The sequence below is a fragment of the Centruroides vittatus genome, unplaced genomic scaffold, assembly GCF_030686945.1.
Source record: "Centruroides vittatus isolate TY-2023 unplaced genomic scaffold, ASM3068694v2 scaffold_2931, whole genome shotgun sequence".
Taxonomy (NCBI): domain Eukaryota; kingdom Metazoa; phylum Arthropoda; class Arachnida; order Scorpiones; family Buthidae; genus Centruroides; species Centruroides vittatus.
In genome coordinates, this window is record NW_027122696.1 from 16,343 (window position 1) to 37,239 (window position 20,897).

The 20,897-nt window shown below is 31.0% G+C and overlaps 2 protein-coding genes across 2 annotated transcripts; one reads left to right on the plus strand and one right to left on the minus strand.

The window, feature by feature from the left end:
• Positions 1-2,788: 2,788 nt before the first annotated feature.
• Positions 2,789-9,022, plus strand: LOC136987965 (alpha-tocopherol transfer protein-like). The gene is made up of 5 exons (XM_067285733.1): positions 2,789-2,903; positions 6,291-6,533; positions 6,828-7,021; positions 8,460-8,573; positions 8,669-9,022. Exons 1-5 carry the CDS (start codon positions 2,816-2,818, stop codon positions 9,020-9,022), a joined length of 993 nt encoding a protein of 330 aa, XP_067141834.1. The 5' UTR covers positions 2,789-2,815.
• A 1,874-nt stretch (positions 9,023-10,896) lies between these two features.
• LOC136987945 (alpha-tocopherol transfer protein-like) lies at positions 10,897-13,355 on the minus strand. The gene is made up of 5 exons (XM_067285712.1): positions 13,263-13,355; positions 12,663-12,905; positions 11,841-12,034; positions 11,393-11,503; positions 10,897-11,229 (listed from the first exon to the last, which is right to left on the minus strand). Exons 1-5 carry the CDS (start codon positions 13,348-13,350, stop codon positions 10,897-10,899), a joined length of 969 nt encoding a protein of 322 aa, XP_067141813.1. The 5' UTR covers positions 13,351-13,355.
• Between the last annotated feature and the right edge of the window lie 7,542 nt (positions 13,356-20,897).

Below are 20,897 nucleotides of genomic sequence, written 5' to 3' on the forward strand. Positions count from 1 at the left end.
ATGATATATCTTTCTTCGTTAAAATCGAAAGAAACGGACAGACATCCAGTAGTATTATTCTTCTTTGTTGCATCACAATATTTTTTTAAGTTAAGCTGAAAAATAATCGACTAAAATTTAAAAATTTAATTAAGTAAATATGAGTAAAAATAATTTTAATAATTAACTTAATTAAATATAAGTAACGATCTGAATATCTTATTTTTAATAATGCAGTAAAAATATAATTTATATATTTAAAAAATTACGTTTTTAAGATAATTTTCATTATAACTTTTCATTTTTAATTGTCACATTTGCAATTTTCTAGAAGGCAATTCTTTATAATTGTAGTTATTACAATGTCGTGCGGTAATTAATCTAAGAAACATTAAAATTTACAGAATGAATATCAATATAATAACGCTTTATTAACTGTGAAAACCCTTCCCGACGACCAATATTAAGCTCCTTACCATTTTATAATAGTTAAAAAGATAAAAAAATTTCTAAAATAAAATGGTGCCAGCAGAATTTTAATTTTGTATAAACCATATATTAAAGACTTAATTTATTTATCATAATAAATTGTAATTTTAATATTTAATTTGAAATTATAGATTTTTATATTTACACAATCACATAATAACGAAGCAGAGAAATTAAATGAGAGAAACAGAATTTACATTAACTTTTGCAAAATTATTTCCAATCGTTAATAGCTGCGAACTGTATTAAATTAGTATAAACTCTATAATTAATATATCAAGTAAAATCGTTCGGTTAGACAAGAATTTAGACTGTACAATGATTTTCCCTCCTTCAGTCGTGAAAAATCACAAGACACAACACTTTTTCACTACTCTGTATTTTATTAATTCACTAAAAACAATATAGAAAAAGTTGATCACATGATAAAAATCAAGAGCATAGGTACTGTATATCACGAGTTTCTCAACCAGTCGTCCGAGGTCCATCTTGTTATGGGAATTTTAGGGGTCCACGAGACGAAAAACGTTAAGAATTTATAAATTACATTGTTTTAAATACGGTAATTACCGACGATAATTTCCCCTCCTCTTCTTATATAAATTGCACAGATGAGTTACGTAATCTACATGAAACTTGGGTAATTGTTATATATTGTTTTCCTTGCGTGTTTTGCATATAAACTAATCTATTGAGAAAATAATCAACTTAACAGAAAAAAAATAACTTTATTACTCGAGAAAGTAGCGTGATATTCCTGTATATTAATTACACTTACAGTATTTTATTCCTAAATTAATAAACTTTTTAACGTTGTAATGTTTAATGTAACGCGGTGTTGTGTTCATACTCTGTTTAAATTGAAGTTTACCTTGAATAAGAAATTTTTCCTACAATAAAAACTTCAGTACTTATGTTATTTCTAGAGTAAAAATAATATTCTAATTTATAATTTTAAGACAAATTATGAGAAATTATCAGGAACATTTCTCACTGATTTGTGTTTATCGCGAAATATGGAATATATTAGTCAATAATAGAGTGAATACTGTGATGTAATTGAGGTATTCTGTTATAGTTTTTTAATAGAAAACCGTGATTTAAATGATTGCAAAAGGTAGTGAATTGAAGAAACTTACTTTAACTTTAAAGCGTATATTTGGCAGCAATTTCAAGAAATTATAAACCCATAAAGTCCTACTGTCTGTCTGACTGTCCTTTTTAAATCTCGAGAACAGTGTTGCATAGACGAATGCAGAGACTGAGCTTAGAAGAAGTTCAGTTTAATATATAGGAACATCAAGTTTAGATTTCAATTCAAATATTTTCTCCAGTACGGAGACAATAACACAGATGACTAGCGTGACTATTTTGTTATCACGAAAAGCATAACGTACAGGAGCAAGGCCCTTTTAATTTGAGGTGGAGAGGATATATTTTAAATTAACGAATCATTCATATACGACTTTTCATTGTGGAGGGGGAAACAATCCTGAGAAAAATCAATTAATTTTAGTGTTTTCTATCAGATTATATTTAAATTTAACTTTGTTTTGGCAGAAAATATGAATAAATTATTATACTGCAGAAATGCTTGATACTGGTTATGCTAATCGGGTAGCGATATTTATAGTGGAATTCGTCCTTTAAGGACACAGCAAATTTAATTCCGAATGCTATGAGGTAGCGCCGAGTTTTAATTTTAGAGAATACAAGTAATTTTGAAATAGTAATAAAATTTTGGTGTTATTGAATCCGTATAAAACAATTTTTTTTTTTAATTTCTTAAGAAAATTTTGCTGTTTTTTAAAAATTATTTTACAACGAATGTGTTACCTCTCGTTTAATTTATACGAATGCCGTTGAAAGTAAGTAGTACGTTGCATTAAAGCTTTCCTTAGAGCATCTGTTTATATATATTTGTAACTAACTTGTAATATAATAACCAAATAAATTATTTGGCGTATATAAGAACATGTAAACGAAAATTTGTATATACATAATTATGACATCACATTAAGATTCTTATTCTATTGGATGATGCATCTGAATATACACAGTAATTCAAGTTTTTACAACACTACTTTGAAAACGAATTTCTGAATACAAAGTAAGTAGAAGTATGTAATTTTTATTATTTTTAATCAAGAATTATGAACATTGTGGATCGTCAAGTAAGTTTATTTATTTGACAAACGGCATTCAACGGTATTCGCTATTTTACAGTATTTTTATAATTGAAGAATTGTCTCAATTATTTACAGATATTTATTTACGAACCAGTTGTATGATGGTATAAATTGTGTAATATAATTTATTTTTAAATCGATAGCATCAAGTGATTAAAATGGAGATAAAGAATTCCATATTTGAAGAAGAGAAAGAAGAATTTCCTTGGGATGAAAATGCCTTGAAAGCTTTCAAAAAGCTTATCGGTAAGTAAATCTTTTCAATATCGTTTGAAACAACAATATTCGAATAATCTTATTTATTTTACATCATTTATTCAAGTAGGCTCTATGTGTAAATGATATATAAAGAACTAATGGTTGAGTTTTTAATGGGTATTAAGTTTATAAACATGCAAAACAAACGATCGTTATGTTGACTGATTGATTTTATTTGTCACCGCAGGGTCGGTACCTCTTTGGTACCCTGTCAGGATGACACCACTGTGTCTTTTCGGACAGACACAGAAACCGAGTTGGCCGCAAATTTCGTTCCGCGAGCGGTCGAGCTGTACAGTACGCTTTCGGATTCGGAATGGAGGCGGAAAGAGACTACCGGAAGAAGTACACTCCACAAATTAACAGTTAACAAAAATAGTTTATTAAGGGAGATTATTATTTACAATTTTTACGACAGTTTTCTAAGCTTAGCACGATAATTAGTAAGGGAGGGAGTTAATCTATCGCGAGCCTAATCGAGAGAGAGAGAGAGTTTATAGTAAGTTCGCGAGAGGTTTAAATTAAAATAGTCGGAATGTCCTAGACGTATCGATGCGACGTAATCCTCGTTTGTCCTCGAACCTCGATGACGTAAATTCTCGTTTTCTCGGCTTCTTGGGCGGCGACGAATAGCAAGCGACGACGGCGGGCGGCGAGTCGGAACTAGAGTTGCCACCTCATAACTTAGTCTCACCCGGAGACGATTTAAGAAACAAAAAAAAAAAAAAAAACCATAGAAATCTCAGGAGGTGAAGGGTCTAAAGTAGGGTGAATTCTAGCTGGCTGTATATTTCTAAATATTTTTCAAAATTACACTTTTTAGTGCGATTTCCGATCCCCCGACTTAATTAAACGTATATATAATAAAATCTATTAATTAAAAAATTAAAAGACTATTGGATGTCGTTTTTGACATCAGAAAGTAGCTTTAAATAACTTTACCGAAGTAAAATCCATCCGTGCACTAGGACTTTAGAACAATGAATGAAATTTGAACAGTCACAAGAGAGAGTACAACTACACAGCACGCAGCAGCACTGGGCCAACGCCAGTTATAGACGTTATGTTTTCAAGCCAACGACCACCACACTAGTAATTAGGTACACGGGAGAAGAAATATACGCGACGGTTTGCATATAATTTTGTACATATTCATTTCAACTTGCACAACCCGGAGAAATATTCATTAACCCCGGAGCCCGGAGATAACTCACCGAATCCCGGACTCTCCGGGTCAAACCCGGATAGGTGGCAACCCTAGTCGGAACACGCACACACTGTTTGAAAGGGTTGACTGTCCTCACCCCCTCCTTTTTATTGGGGGCTCCTCCTGTGTTTTTCCCCATGACTGGGCTACGGTTTTTTAGTGATTCTGCATTAATAGTCGAATGTTCATTCGTTAGTTCCGAAGGTGACACATTGGGTGTGTCACTCTGAACAGGGAAGTAAGTTCGTGGGAAACAGTTCCACGGTCTTTATCACTTTGTAATTAAAACGACGTTAATAAATCGAACAAAAATTTCTTTATTAAATCTTGGCCCTCATATTTTTGAAATAACAAATATCGACTATATAGCAAACATAATGAGTATTACTCCTCTTCGAAATTTTTGTACGTGAATAACAATTAGTTGAAATATAAAAATATAGAGCTGATGGTTTAGTTTATTTCTGTCTGTTTTTTGCTGTGTTACTCGTCGTATCAACGAGCATTCGTAGGACAAAAGGAATATAAAACTAACTTTACGATCTTTATATATATATATATAGGCCTATAACTATAATTATATAACTACGATTCGTAATATCTTGTTATATTCTTTCTACATAATTATTAGAATATCAATAATCAAATAATTTTAATGTTTTTGTGAGAGAACCATTTGTTGACATAGTTACTGTAGAAAAGATTGTTTAATTCAAAGAATTGTATTTTATGTGTTATAGCAAATATTATTATATATTGTTTATTTTGATAACTGAATTATATTTAATTTTATTCTAAAAGCGAACACCATAACATAAATTTCGAGTGTGTTTTAAAGATAGTTTTCAACGTGTAATGTTAAGCTCTTTTATGGCATAAGAATACACAACATAGAGGTGATCTACCAAAAAAGGTGTACTTATTACGATATTGCGAGGTACGATATTGCGCAGTAAAACTGATAGGAAGAAAACGACGATATAAAGCAAAACAAGAAGTGAAGTTTAAATGATACAATACGTACACGAGTGGCGACCAACTCGGTGCGCATATAACATTAACAAAGTTCAGATAGTTCAATTAGTTCGTACGTGCTGATCTGGTTCGTCGAGAAGGCACCTTGCGACGATTTCGTGTATTGAAGACTAGTAGCGATCTTTTGTTGGTTTCTAGACGAATTAACGTTTCTGGACGAACTCGAACAAGCTTGTTGGCTTACTTCAAGATAAAGAATAAACAGAATTCGAAATGGAAAGTTTGATTTCACACCCTGTTACTCTTCCTACGTATCCTTGTCTAAAAAGACAAGGATATGAAGTAAGAGTAACAATATAAGCTTAAAATTACAAAACAGGTGAACGTAAAGTTTCGTACTGGCGGTATACTTCCCGTTCAAATGCGTTAATTGTATTGGCCCAAAAAGAAGACTAAACGAAGATATACAACAATAATTGTGTAAGCTATTTACATATTATGTACTCATCCAATAGAGCTCGGTTTGTAAAAAATTCAGATTTGGCTGAAGAAGGGCATGTTACGCTCGAAACGTGTAACCTAACACGCGTATCAATTGAACTAAAATAAAAGACGAAGGAATGCCAAGTGATCGAATTAATTACACTACATGGTGTTTAAGCAACAAATAAGAATAACGACACGGTTTCAGATTATCAAAATAAATATATGACTACATAAATTGGCATCCTATAATATTCAACATATAAGTAAGAAGGTCTGTGCGATCCACATTTTTCAAACATTCCCTTCTTGTTGCAATGTACAAATATGGCGTTAAGTGATGCCAAAGATATGGAACTATTCTTTTCACCCAGTTATTGATAAGCAATAACAAGATAAATCAGTTTCTCTATAAGTTTTTTTCCCAAGAACAATACTGAGATCTAGAATCTCCATGTAAATAATGGAAATAAAACACTAGAGATGTATGCAAGAAGTATGTACTGTACAGTATATAACTGTAATAACGAATTTCCTTGTCATAAGAATAGTTGATGATTTATTATTTGTTTATTTTAATCTCTAATTTACGCAATGGAATATAATAAGATTAATTTAAGAAATGTTTGATGACTATCTCATTTAATATTTTGTTATTTATAATTATAAAAATGTAGTTAAAGAATATTTTTATTTTTGATTGAAATTAGGAGACCAAGGAATTAAATGTCGTATGGATGACATTTTTCTTCTGGGATTTCTTCGTGCTAGAAAATATGATTTGCAAAGTTCTCTTCAGTTGCTTACGAAATATTACAACACAAGAGCAGACAACCCCCAATATTTTAAGAATCTTCTGCCTTCCAAGTTGCAGCATGTTTTGGACATGAATATTGTGCAATTTTTGCCAAAACCGGATCAAGACGGAAGATATATTTACGTTTTTCGATTTGGTAAGTAGGATTATTATTTATTTTACAATTATTCAGCAAAAAATATTTATATGAACTAAATTATCATTAAGGATTGAGATAAATGTTGGATGATTGAGGCACACTATTACTTGTAGTCTTCCACTATGACGAACTTGGGTCTGGGTAACTTAAAAAAACTTTTTATGACTACTAAAGTTTTCCCATAATTAATTTGTTTAATATCGAGTGTAATAAATTTTACACATTATTTTTGGAATAAGAAGTGAAAGAAAAAATTTCAATAATTTAAAATTCTTGCTTTTATGTTAACAGGAAATTGGGATCCTTCCATTGCAAGTGCGATTGATTTATGGCGTGTTGTACCACTTGTTTTCGACTTACAAATGAATTTTCATCGAACTCAAAAAAAGAAAATCGTTTTTATAATAGACGGTGCGGGACTAACTTTGTCACATTTGCAATATCTCTCACCGAGTGTCATCAATGGAATAGCCACGCTTGTTGCCGTGAGTAGATTTTTGTAATATATCGTAATTTAAATATGTAATTATAAATTATCATAAAATAATTGTCAGATAATTGATACAGAAAACGATAAAGAAGTTCATGTAAATTTCCAGCTAATTTAAAAAATTCTAAATAACTATAATTACACACGTTCAATAGTAATCACATTATGCACTTGATGTTAATAATGATATAAAAAAATCCATTATATCATTACAAGGATACATTATTGAAAATCATTTTCTTCATATTATTATGAATCACAAAATGGCACACTTAGTCGAGCAATTAATGCAAACTGACCAATGTCAGAAATGGATTTACGACTTTCTAATGTGTGAAACTGCTTTTCAATGATGGTGCTTTGTAATGGCACATCACTGAAAAGCATGATTCCAATGAAGTGAAAGGTACAGTACTGTGAAACTAATTATAGTATTTTTCACTTGCAGAATTTGATTAATACCTTGTTGAAATTTTTGCAACAAGGTATTGATATGGATATTAAGGAGAGTAGTTTGTTTATGCACGCATTTAATCAGTCTGAAAAGGATTCAGTGCATTACACTCAATTATTCCGAAGTTATTTCTGTATATATATTGTCTACTTGGACCTAGTTTATTAATAGGACTTATTATAACGATGTGGTTTCTAATCAGCAATCAGCAAAGAGAGGAGATCTTAGTCAAAGGGTGATTCAGGTGAAAAGAAAGATATTTTTGTTTTGACTTCTTTGTTGATCAGAAAATACATTAGTATGATAAGTACTATTAATAGACATTGCCCAAGTAGACAATATATACACAGAAATGTAAAACAGTAAGGACATAGAGGTAAAAATAATTAATATACCGAGAATTGTTTACTACAGAAAATCAATGCTCGATGATACACGTGTATATACTAGGTATTTTCTATAAAAACGAAACTAAGCTTTTCTGCGTAAGTTTTTCTGTTTCGGCTTGACACGAAAACACAAATTTGACAATACGCTTCTATCATTCTGATTAAAGCAGTCTAAAATCTTTGAGTAGACAAGCTTTTTCATCGTCATAACCGACAAAAGCTTCGGGAAACGTTTATAACACTCACAGACATCGGATTTAACGAGTTGTGCAGTACATATAGCCTGATCCGAAATGATAGACCCACTAGGGAATAATAACATTAATATAGAAATAATAAGCACGTCATGAAACAATATAAAAAAATTGATTATTGGTTAACTATAATGTTATACAATAATAATTTTAGAAAAAAAATAATAAAATAAAAATATACATGAATTTTAACAATGTCATATAGCACACGCTTGTGCCAAAATTATACAGCTATGCTCCTCAATAATTTGCAATTTAGAATATTTAATAATTAAAAAAGTTATAATAAATATTTCAATCGATATCATTTTTATAATTATTTAAATTCTTTACCAGAAAGAGACCCATCCAATTCGGTACAAGACAGGGCATTATGTTAACTTGAATATCATATTTAAAGTTTTTTCAAATATTGTCTTTCCACTTCTATCAGATGACTTCAAGAAAAGGGTAAGTATATTTCTGAATTTAATTATTCATATATTTTTTTTCATGCGTAAATCTAAAGAATGTAACAATTGCTAAAAATATAATTTATATTACAGTTGCATTTTCATTCCGATATGAAAACATTACACGAATTTATCAGTCCAGATTGTTTGCCTATAGAATTTGGAGGAAAATTGCCAAGATTTGATCCCACCGAATCCAATAATATGTTGAAAGCTAACGAAGAATTCTTTCGAAGGAACGAAGAGTATGTGAAATTGTATGAAAAAGAAAGAAACAACAATGAAAGCAAAGCAGTACTTAAATATATCGATGAAGATACTGAAGATGAGAAAACTAAACAATACATAGAGAAGGCTGAAGAAATATTTCACAGTCATTCTGAAAATCCAGAAGCATTTTTATCCTGCATGAAAAAAGTGTTTGAATTGTATACTGTTCCCTTTTAAAAAACAGTTTTATGCTGTATCAAATTTAATATATGTAAACAAGATAAAATATATGTTTTGAGTTTCATTTTCAACTATAACGAGAAAATGAAGTGTACTTTAAAACTTAATAAACAGATAATACGTCAATTTATTTTTATTAAAGTCACACAAACACACGAAATTCTATCTTATTGTCTAGCCTATTCTCAAAGGTAAATAAGCGTGAGTGCAATTTTTCTTTTAAGTATTAAAAGAACTTACAAAAGAAGTTACATTTAGTTGTATTCACGTAAGTGTATAGTTTCTAGTCCCCAAATGTTATTATTAAAGACTGGATTTTCATTCCCTGTAGAAAAATATACTTTAGACGTAACTGCTATTGATTGTTACGATTGAAATTGGCGTTTAATGATGGTACTCCATCTTTTATTACTGTGTTCAAGCGATACAAGGAATTTCATAGGGATCGTACTTCTTTCCACGAAAATCCATGCGAAGGCGACCGCAGCAGTGACTCCTGAATACGTAACTGCTCTCCAAGGTATGATTGATACAGGAGAGAAAATACAGATTTGATCTTTTGCAGATGCATGCATTTTGCACAAGGAATGACGGTTGAAAAATGTAGTGTCTCGATGTTTACCACATCACTTGACATAGTGGGGCAGGATCTCTAAGAAATGTCTGGAGATGCTCCAATTCGAGAATCTGGTAAATGATTTACTCTCAGCTATGTGCTCCGATTTGATCACGCGTTAATTTTCTCTCGTAATTAACTAGTTGACGGCGATATAAGCGCTGACTGGCTTTTATCTACATAGACTAAGTCTGTTTCAACGAATAAGATATTTCTTACCACCCCGTATTTTTAAATTTATCAAAAAAATCCTTTTTTCCGTGTTAAATCTATGGGAGACCCTTTTCCTATTCATTTGATAATAAAATCGTTGTTTACACGTCTGTTGTGGTACAATTTCCATCGTATAGCTTGCTTCACTATCCATCAACGAATAAGAATCGAATCGAAAATCTGAGGTTGGAATTTCCTTGCAAAAAAGCCACGCCTTCTCGATGCTACTTTGTCAGCTACAAACGTATAAAACAATCATAAATCATATGTACCAAATTTCAACTTTCAACTCCTAACCGTTTGGGCTATGCGCTAATTATTATCATTATTATTATTACGAGTGCTATCAATTCATCTCAATTATATTATAAGATTAGAAAAATTGTAATGACGAAAGACTCAATGTTTATGTATTATAATTGTAAATAATGAGTATCAGATAATTTAAAGGGATTTAAAATAAAATAATTATCACCCTGAATAATTCGGTATTAGTAAATTATATTGTTGAATTGCAATTCGAAAAAAATGTAAACCTATAAATTCTCACTGTCGTCTGTCCGTTGGTCTGTCCGTCTCATAATCTCGTCAAAGGAGTTATATACATTAAATGTGAGAAAGTTCTGAAAATCTTATTGGCTGCACAACCCGATTAACTACAAATACATCTCCGATGCAAAACCGAAGTCATGTTATTTCAATTCAAATCTTCCCCTGAAAGGTGTTAGATAAATGTCCGGCACGACTCCGTTGTTAACGGAAAAGTATACGTACAGGGGCAAGACACTACTAGGTTGAGGTGGATAGAATATATTTTAAGTTAATCATATTTTTAATTTATTTAAATATTGCAGTCCAGCATTGTGACTACGTCACAATAAATAATTGCTCGTTACTAGTTAAATTACTTTAATTAATAAACAAGTACAGTATTTAAATTTTATTTCCAAACAGAATAATAAATGACGATGCAATAAGTAATTAATGATTATTTAATTATGTCAGTTTAAGTTATTACTAATTTTAGAAGAAATCTTCTTCCTTAAAAATCATTAATATCAAATTCGGAATTCTGTTTTAAACAAGCTAGAAAAGCCTCTGGATCTTTAGAATGACATTCGAATATTTCTTCCGCCTTTTCAATAAATTCTTTCGTCTTTTCATCGTTGCATGATGTGTTTTCATTACAATTTTTAATTGATTTCTCGTATAATTTCACGTATTCTTTGTTCCTTCGGTAGAATTCTTCATTAGCTTTAATCATTTTGTTAGCTTCAGTCGGGTCGAAAGGTGGCAAATTTCCACCAAGTTCTGAAGGTAGACAATCTGGACTGACGAAATCGGACAAAGTTTTCATATCAGAATGTATGTGGATCTGAAATTTAAATTAGGCTTTTAGAAACAATATCTCAAGACCAGACAAACAGTGAAAAATATGAAATAAATTATATTTATCATAACATAATTACATATTTGCCAATAATTGAGACATTATTAATTATTTTTACATAAATTAATAACAAATTGAAAATACTCGCCGTCTTCTTCATTTTGTCTGGTAGAAGTGGAATGAAAACACTTAACGAAGCTTTAAATACGACATTCACGTTCACATAATGTATTGTCTTGAATCGCATAGGATAATTTTTCTGTTTGAAAAAATATTGAAAACATCATTAATATATTTGTAACGTTTTCAAAAGTTATTCTCATCCATACATTTCTTTCGTATTAAGTATTTTATATATTCCACTTGGCCAGCCTATTTGTTAGGATTAAATATGCATTCTTTTTATCTAAAGATTGAAGTTACGGCTATTCAAAATTACAATTGGCAAGTGTCCTGAATACTATGTCTATTCATCACGCTTGTCCAATGCAATGTGTGAATTTCTTGAATGCCTTGCGACTCATAGGATTAATTAATTATAATCACATGAATAACCTTAACATGTAAGTTTCGTTGTAACACAAGAAGATACTCACAGCAAGAAGTATCGCTATGGCACTGATGATTCTTGGTGTCAAATGAAAGAAATGTGACAAAGAGAATCCCTTTGCGTCTAAAATAAAAACAATTTCCTTTACTTGAGTTCGATGTAAAAGTAATTGAAGATCCCCAAAAAGCAATAAAATACGCAATATATCAGTCCCATTTGCAACAGACGTATCCCAATTAGCTGTGAAAGAAATTTGATTTAAATATAGTTTTATATTTAAGAATTAATTAATTAATTATTCTAATAATTTATGGAATACAAAGTTGAATTGAGAAATTCATTATCAGTATTGAAATTACGATTCATTTGCATTGAAATAAATTGACAATTACAAGAAAAGTTTTTGTATAAAATAAAAATGTTTCATGCTCATTATCATGTAATGTCAGGTAAATATTATATTTACAGAAATATTTATACTTATTCAAAATTATTTGATATTTTAAAACATTGTATAGGCCGCGGAAATGTTAAAATTAATTATATAGTTACAGTTAAATAATTATAAATATTTTGGTGGTAAAAGGTTGAGAAAGTGGGAAGAGAGTGGGGGTCGTGTATATCTCCAGTAGGATCGGACTTAATAGAGATGTTACTCGTTATTAGCATTTACAAATTTTTTATAAAACACATCCCTATCCTGAAAATTAAGCTTTTTGCTATTTTATAATAGTTAAAAATATAATTTTTTTAAAATAAAATTTGATAATAGATGGAGCCACTAAAATTTTAAATGTTGCCGAGAAAGTTGAGCAACTCTTTCCTGTTATTATTCTTGAAAAGGAAAGAAAGTAGAATTTCTACTTACCACATTGGAAAGTACAAATATAGCTTCCATTTTGATCGGGTTCTGGCAAAAATTGCAGCATATTCATGTTCAAAGCATGCTCCAACGTTGAAGGAAGAAGATTTTTAATGTACTGCGGATAATTTATTCTCGTGTTATAATAATTCTTAAGCAACAGGAGAGAACATGGCAAATCAAATTCTGTAGCGCGTAGAAACCCGAGAAGGAAAATGTCATCCATGAGACATGTAATGCGTTGGTCTCCTAATAGGAATTAAGAACATAGATATGAGTTCATTATGTTTTCATGATTATGCTGTGTATGAAGCATATCAAATTATTTTAAAAATATTCCTTAAATTAATGATACATTTTCACGTATTTTTGAAGAAAAAAAGCCATAAACATGGTTGAACTGTATAGCGTGTAGAAAGATAAATGACTATTATTAATTCACAGTAACGTGATCGATCCTCCGATAGGGATAGAATAGTTTAGATATAAACTTATGGCCGAGGGCAGCTTTTTCGCAAACTTCAACTACGAGCAGTTGACATACAAATTTTAACACGTGATTGATTTTATCTGTTATCTTCTAACAATGAAAAAAGCTCTACTTACTGATAAATTTTTTAAAAGATTTCAAGGCATTTTCGTCCCAAGGAAATTCTTCTTTTTCTTCCTCAAATATCGAATCATTTATCTTCATTCTATCAATTTAAAAATACAAATATGTTAAATTTTTACTTCATAATCATACAAATGTTTCTGAAAAAGAATCTCTTTCAGTCATAAGCAAGATATTTTGACGATAACTACATCGGCTTTCTGTTCAATACTCTTTACGAAATATTAAATAATATATTTTAAATATTTTTGTATATGATTCTAATTCATAATTAGGCCTAATATTAACACAAGTTAAATCATTCATTCTACTTACGTTTTACTTTACGAAAGCAATTTCAAGGTAGAATTGTAAAAACTAGAATATCTCGTTATACTGAGAGGCTCATTCTATTAGATGTTATATCCTATATATATTTTTAACGTCATAGATACGTGTTAACCGGTTTTCATATACACTTTTCATTATATAAACTAAATAATATCATTCACATTTATATAACAGATTATTTATAAAATGCAAAATATTATATAAACTGACATTCTAAATTTATTTCGATGGAGAAAATACTGATTACCTTCTATATAATATAGTAATTATTTTAAACAGCATTGTCATGAATTAACAAATATGGTGTAAATAATTTAAGAAAGAAAACGCAGCTTGATAATACTAAAATTTGTATTTATTATAACAGAAAAATGATTAATATTTCCGGTTGTTTTGTGTTCTTACCTTGAAGCTCGAAGTACACATTCAGCATTCGAAATTAAACATGTTTCCTTGAAAGACGGATTAACTCTTCTAACTATAAAAGAAATATACGTATTCTTTTAAGTTTTATTTATTTATTTGTACAAAGAAGTTAATGTCAGACAGCAATTGATCTCTACCCCCATTTTATATAAGAGAGATGACAATTTCGAATAGATCGTCACCATTTATATGGAGTATTGGTTCTTGATAAGTCAGCCAACCATGGTAAATCGGTGTGTAATGTTAAATGGTAGTTACCTTACACGTTATAGAGTAAAACAGGTAAACTGCCGTCATGCTTTTTGATTTGTTGGAGAAATTTTGATTATAAGTAAACTTCAGCAAATAAGTAAATTGTGAGTTTTGATTTATAAGAAATCAAGATGGAATAACTGGCGATAGAATGTTTAATTCTAACGTCTTTAAAGCTTTAGATTTCAAACATTATTTAACACGTCATATTGTGTTAAAATAAACATTAAATTAAACTAATTTACCAAATTATACATAAAATTTAACGAGAAAAATTCATGTTTTAGTTTAAATTTCATAATATATAAGTTCAATAGTTTATTCCAGGCATTAAATTTCTCGCAGGTTCGTGAGTGAAGACACCGAGGTGAGTCACAGACGGACCTGCCTTTTTCTGGTTTTTGAGTTTTATTCAGATTAAGCTTTCTGTCATTTTATAATAATTAATAATAGAAAACAAATTTGAACAAATTCGCATAGAAGGTGGCACAACAGACAATTTTAAATTGCTGGATAAGTCAAGCAATTGGTGTAAGTATTTTTGTTTAGAATGCAACTTAACTCTGCATGTTATAGAAGAATAAACAATACGAAGGGAAAATTCAGTCGGATATTATATTATATATATAATAAACGCAATTTATAAAGCATTCTTAAATCCCTCTCTTTTTTAAAACTTATTTTATACGTTGTAATAATTAAATTTATAAAAAGCATATAAAGTAAGTAATTGCTTATTATGCTTTTTTGTGTCTGATTGTCTGTCCAGTAAAGTAACTGATTTTTCACCAACTTCGCTTTTCCGATCGAATTGAAACTTTGCATACGTGTTTATTCCTTATAACAATATACTTTTTTTAGACTGCAAAAATTTTTAGCAAGTAACAAAAAATTAGAGTAAAAATAAAAATTGTAAATAAAATCTGTCAAAATCTGACAGATGGGGTATTTTATTTGTACATTTAGTATTATTTACAACGTAATATCCGAATTTTTTTCTATTACCTACGGGTTTCTTCGTAATCGCGTACAAACCATGGTTGTATTGTACGCGATTACTTTTACCCTGTATACCTTGTACTGTACTGACTGTATTTTTCTAGTGGTCACTATCAACAGCCCCGGCAAGCGCTTATGATCTCTCTTCTTCCCCCTTTCATCTTCCCTTTCTCCCTTATGTTATTATACCTGACTCACCTGAGTATGAGTTATATCATTTTAACCTGAGAGTAATGCTTCATTACTGTCAGATTAAAATGATATAACTCATTTTTAATCAACTTCCGAATTCACAAATTTGTAGAGTAAAACATTTTAAGAAATTAAAAGATCATTTGTATAACTTTTGCCTTTTCACACATCTCAGGTACAGAAAAAAGTTACACAATGGTGTTTACCTTTGTTTTCAGGCTCTTCTCAGTCTCAGTACTTAAAAACATATTTAAGGGCGCCTGTGGGTGCCTACAAACAGTATTATCAGGTTCTCTATTCAAATCTTTGAGTAAACAACAGTAATAGGTTGTTATTGTTATTTCTAAATAACACTTTGACCATCACTAAGTTACAGTCCATCACTAACGCTTTCCCACAACGAGAATGGCGTAACTCAAGGAGATGCTGCGATAGTAATTTAATTTTTGTATCGTAAATTTCCCTTAAATTTTTTTAATTTTAATTTTAAGCGATTTAACATTAATTGAATTGTCGGGCTACCTAGTCGAGAATAATGGTGATCGTAAACGGCACGTGGGTAAAATGGTACCAGAAAAAAAAAAAAATAAACGGTGCTACTCTATTAATCACTTACCTTGGACTGGTAGGGTAAAGATGACGATGAGGACTGGATTGGATTGTTACTTCGGTCTCTGTTCTTCTCTATTTTTCTCCTGTACTTTTTCGAATTTCTGTTGGTTATCGAAGATTGCCCTTTACAGGACAAAATTACTGCTATTGATTAGTTAAAGGTCTTCGGAAACACTCGAACACAATCATACGATAAGCGTTATCTTCATCTTTCTCCTCTTAAAAGTTGACAAGAAAACAATATAATTATGATTACGTGACATTTGTCAGGGATGAAAGTGTCTGTAAACGTTTATTATCGGTAATTAAACAATATTATTGTCAATTGTATTATCTAACATTTTAAACTAAAATTGTGTCGTTTGAACTGAAGTAATCAACAGTTTCTGCCTTTAAGAGCGTGGCTTTAGTTCTGCTTGAAAATACAATAAAACTAAAAATTATAGTAATAAGACAACACAGTTTATTAACGTAATCTCCTAGAGTATTATTTCTACATACGAATAATATATTTTATAATAACATAATGTTGCTTAAATTTAGTAATCGACAAAAGATAGTACGACAGCTAAAGTTTTGTCAATCTGAATTTACTTTTACCGTTGTGTTGACCGACATCTAGCCCAACACTTAAATAATTACGTTAAAATTAAGTATATATGTAGTTCTGGTAAACACAGTAATAAGATTATTTCATTATTACCACTGCGGTTTACAGGAAAGAGAGATTCATTTGTACAGTACGTGACAATTGCTGACGATGTGTGAACAGGGAAAGTCTTTAATGACATAAGACTGTGTCATTATTGCTTTTTCTTTGCAGTCATCGAAAATAATTTTTATATATTTGCAAATACTTTCAACTTGTTGCCTGATGACATAATTTGGAGGACAATACCTTTATTACTAATGATTAATGATACTGAGGCTGGAAAATTAGCTTAATGCAAAGTTTTTTTTTAATATTATACTGAAACTGCATCAATAATAAATATGAATACACCTGCCTGGACTGCCTGAACTCGTCATTACATTAAATAAATCGGTAAATTACAACACACTAATGCTTTTAAAATCGCTTCTTTACATATTTTATCTCAGAATGAATGAATCCGGCACCTACTGACATTTTTAAATCCAATATCCTTGTTTGTTTACAAATGTTAAACGCACTTTACACGCTGAAATTCTGCTGAGGTGTGTCTGTGCACTAGTTAGCACTGACGACATGCATAGAGATCGGGAGTTTTAAAGAATTCTTTTCCGGATCTCTCTCTTTCCGCTTGTATCCAGTTAGATAACAGACCATTTCGGACCACGAAGGGTCAAATTCGACACCGCCTCCTTGTTCGGACAAGGGAAGTTAATGGAACATTCAATCTTTCGCTCATTTTTAATGATTGTTTATGATCGAATTCTCGAAAGTTTGAAACGTAATCTCCGCGCTAGATCGCCTTTATAAGGTTTATTTTCTCTCTCTTTCGACTAAAAAATATTTATTCTTTTGGTTTTTACGAGCGTTAGAATTAGATTTCCTGATTGGACAGATTTTTTTTTTTTTTTTTTTTTTAGATTTACAACACGTGAGCTCGAGTATTGCTCAGGCCTCACAAGGCTCCGGCGTTTTTGAAAATGTTGGCACTAAACGGGATGCAACATTTTTATAGGTACGGCTGCGCGTAACATAAATTTCTTTTTTCAATAGTTGTTACTCAACTTCCGGCACGCGACAAAAAGACGACGTTTACTTTGCGCGCACGAGATTGGTTTCGCGACAAGCTTGATCATTAGATAGATGTTCGCAGTCGTCTTTGTAATAACAGTGCTTTGGACATACATGAGGTTTATTACATCAATCGGTCCTCATGATATTTCAGCACGGATAACAAAATTGGGTAGGTACAATATATGATATACAATATGATAATTTAATGCCATACTTTTGTGAATTAAATCAAATAATAACACTATACTATGTAAACCTCTATTTTAAGATTATACCTTCACATAACAGGAGCATATAAATCGGATTATCATACACGTTTTTTTTTTTATGTAGACCTATATACAAGGTGTAAACAATAGAAAGTTTCTTTTTTTATTAGGAGTCTAGAATGGGTCGTCCATGCCTTCTTCCTCTTCCTATCAAACTGGGTGTATTTGATGCGCACGCTCCTCTTGCTGTCGTTTCTCCTTGTATATTAGTGGTATCTGGGTTGGACTGTTCAAGTGCCCTCTCCCTCCTTTTCCTATGTCAGTGGTACTTCTTGTTCCCGCTCGCTCTAGGCAATCCCGGTAAATTGCTATTCACCGATCTTGCCTTTGGGGATCTAGTGGTTGAGATTCCTGTGTAGCTTCTTTCGTTAGAATTGCGGAAGTTTCTCTTTCTTCTGGCTCTTCCCGTAGCTGTACTTTAGCTATCCTCTCGGCCTTATTCGCTACGACTAGAGTGTTAACCTTCTACTTCTGTCTGAAGGTCTTCTATTATTTATACTCCTTCTGGCAAGAGGAGAATTTCTGCCTTTGGAGAATCTAATCTTCTATGGGTTCCACAGAGACGTTCGCCTTTTACCCCATACGTGTACCTATGCGAAATTTAATGCAAGGGGAAACTATTGGACGTATGTATTATGACATTTAAACTGAATATGACTTTTGCCCATTAAATTTTATGTAAAATTTGGTAAATTAGTTTAATTAAATGTTCATTTTAAAACAATCTGACGTGTTAAATAAAGTTTGAAATCTGAAGTTTTAAAGACGTTAGAATTAAACATTCTATCGCCAGTTATTCCATCTTGGTTTCTTATAAATCAAAACTCACAAATTACTTATTTGCTGAAGTTTACTTATAATCAAAATTTTTCTGACAAATCAAAAAGGAAAGCGGAAGTTTACTTGAGTATCACTCCAAGAAAACGGCGCTAACAATGGAAACATCCAACAATACATTCTAAACAATGACCCAACTCATATATCTTTTAGACTCCCTCTGGAATGTCAACACAGGCATTGGCGCATCAAAGTTGTCCGGTCCAATTTGCCAGCTGAAATTTTAAATTCTTCTTACATTTTTCTGTTAATTTCTCTCTATTAATTGCATAATTAGATCATATAATATTATATTGCACGTGTAGGCGTTTTTATGCATGAAATATAGCTTAAAAAGTAAGTCTTATTTTTTAAAACTTTGTTTTGAGGCCGGGAATTTATACTTAATTCTCATAACATTAATTAATTTTATTGGGCTGCAATTTTAAATTAACCCATAACGAGTTGCTCAACTTTTCCGGCATTTTTTAGAATTTTGGTAACGCCATCCGTCATCGAAGTTTATTAAAATATCAATAACTTTTTTATATTTATAACTATTGTAAAACGACAAAAAGCTTAATTTTCAGAGTAGGGGTGAATTTTATATAAAACTTGTAAATGTTTATAACGAGTAAAATCGTCATAAAATCCGACCCCACTAGAGATACACACGACCTCATTTATCTTTACGCCCCCTCTACCTTTAACCACTAAAATTTAATAGCATCAATTCTCCTAATAGACAAACCTCCCTGGAAAATTTCAGAAATCTTCGACGATAAACACAGGAGTTATTAAGCTTCAAACAGGGTGAACAAAATCGTGCCTCCCCCCACACACACTAACATTAAAAGATAGGATAGAGAGATTACCCCTGAATACTTTCGTATTTCTTGACGTTTCAAGGTGTTCTAAGTCCAAAAATGTAAAAATATTGGGTGGTCATTTTTTGATCGATTGCCATACTTTCTCTTTGTACTATGTAACAGCTGGGTAAGGAGAAAAACATTTATTTTAAAACAATTGAACACACATTTTACTATTAGTTAAAATATTTGAAAAAAATAGAATAATATTTCCAAATATAAAGTTTAATACATTTGTTAATGAATTCATAATAAATGTAAAATACAATTTGTCAGAAAAAAATAATAAACTTTATCAGTGTCATTCATTTATAAATATGCTAGGAAAGTATTTTGTATTCGTTGATCTAGGCCATATCTAACGTAATAACCGATAAAAATAAAAATCTAACTTCAAAAAAATAAATTTTTTCTACAAGGTAAACTTCAATTGAATTTAAAATAGAACAAACGACCTTGTAGACCAGGGGTGGCCAACTTTTGTGCACATAAGATCTACTTTTTATCGTAAAAATGTGTCGCGATCGACTTGTTGTCATAGGCATAGTCTAAGTGGGGAGGGGGAAGTGTGAAATACATACTATGTTTATACACTGTTTCAGTACGAAGTACACTCACTGCTTATGAGTCGATTCATAACTGCATGCATACAGTTGCGTTCGGTTACAAATATAATACACTAAGTCAAGACATCACTAGCGATCGACCAAAATTGGCTTGGCGATCGACCGGTCGATCGAGATCGACTTGTTGGCCACTCCTGTTGTAGACGATGCATCCTTGTATAATAAACACGTGGTTTACTCGTTTCTAATGTGAAAACAACCCTCTACTTTGCATATTGCATGAAAAGTCGCCATTCGTGAAATTATTATTCGGATCTTTCTCACATTTAAAAAAGTGAAGTGACATTCCCTTTTATTGTAACATGATTTGTATCTATTGCGAGAAAATGAAATATATTATTTAACAACAATAACTCTATTGTGGGTTATTGTTATTATAATATTCAGTTCACAACTCGTAAATACTACCTCATGGCTATTCAGTATGTTGTAACTTTAATACTAAGAATCTGTAACAGAAATTTAAATATAAACAAACTTACGATTTAATATTTATTATTAATTAGATACT

Excerpts from the sequence above, each read along its gene's own strand:
- LOC136987965 (XM_067285733.1), top strand. The coding sequence starts at position 2,816 with ATGGAGATAAAGAATTCCATATTTGAAGAAGAGAAAGAAGAATTTCCT. Across the intron at positions 2,904-6,290 it reads AGCTTTCAAAAAGCTTATCG|GAGACCAAGGAATTAAATGT; the intron begins GTAAGTAAATCT and ends GATTGAAATTAG. Across the intron at positions 8,574-8,668 it reads CAGATGACTTCAAGAAAAGG|TTGCATTTTCATTCCGATAT; the intron begins GTAAGTATATTT and ends TTTATATTACAG.
- LOC136987945 (XM_067285712.1), bottom strand. The coding sequence starts at position 13,350 with ATGAAGATAAATGATTCGATATTTGAGGAAGAAAAAGAAGAATTTCCT. Across the intron at positions 11,504-11,840 it reads CCATAGCGATACTTCTTGCT|AAAAATTATCCTATGCGATT; the intron begins GTGAGTATCTTC and ends TTTTTCAAACAG. Across the intron at positions 11,230-11,392 it reads CAGACAAAATGAAGAAGACG|ATCCACATACATTCTGATAT; the intron begins GCGAGTATTTTC and ends TTTAAATTTCAG.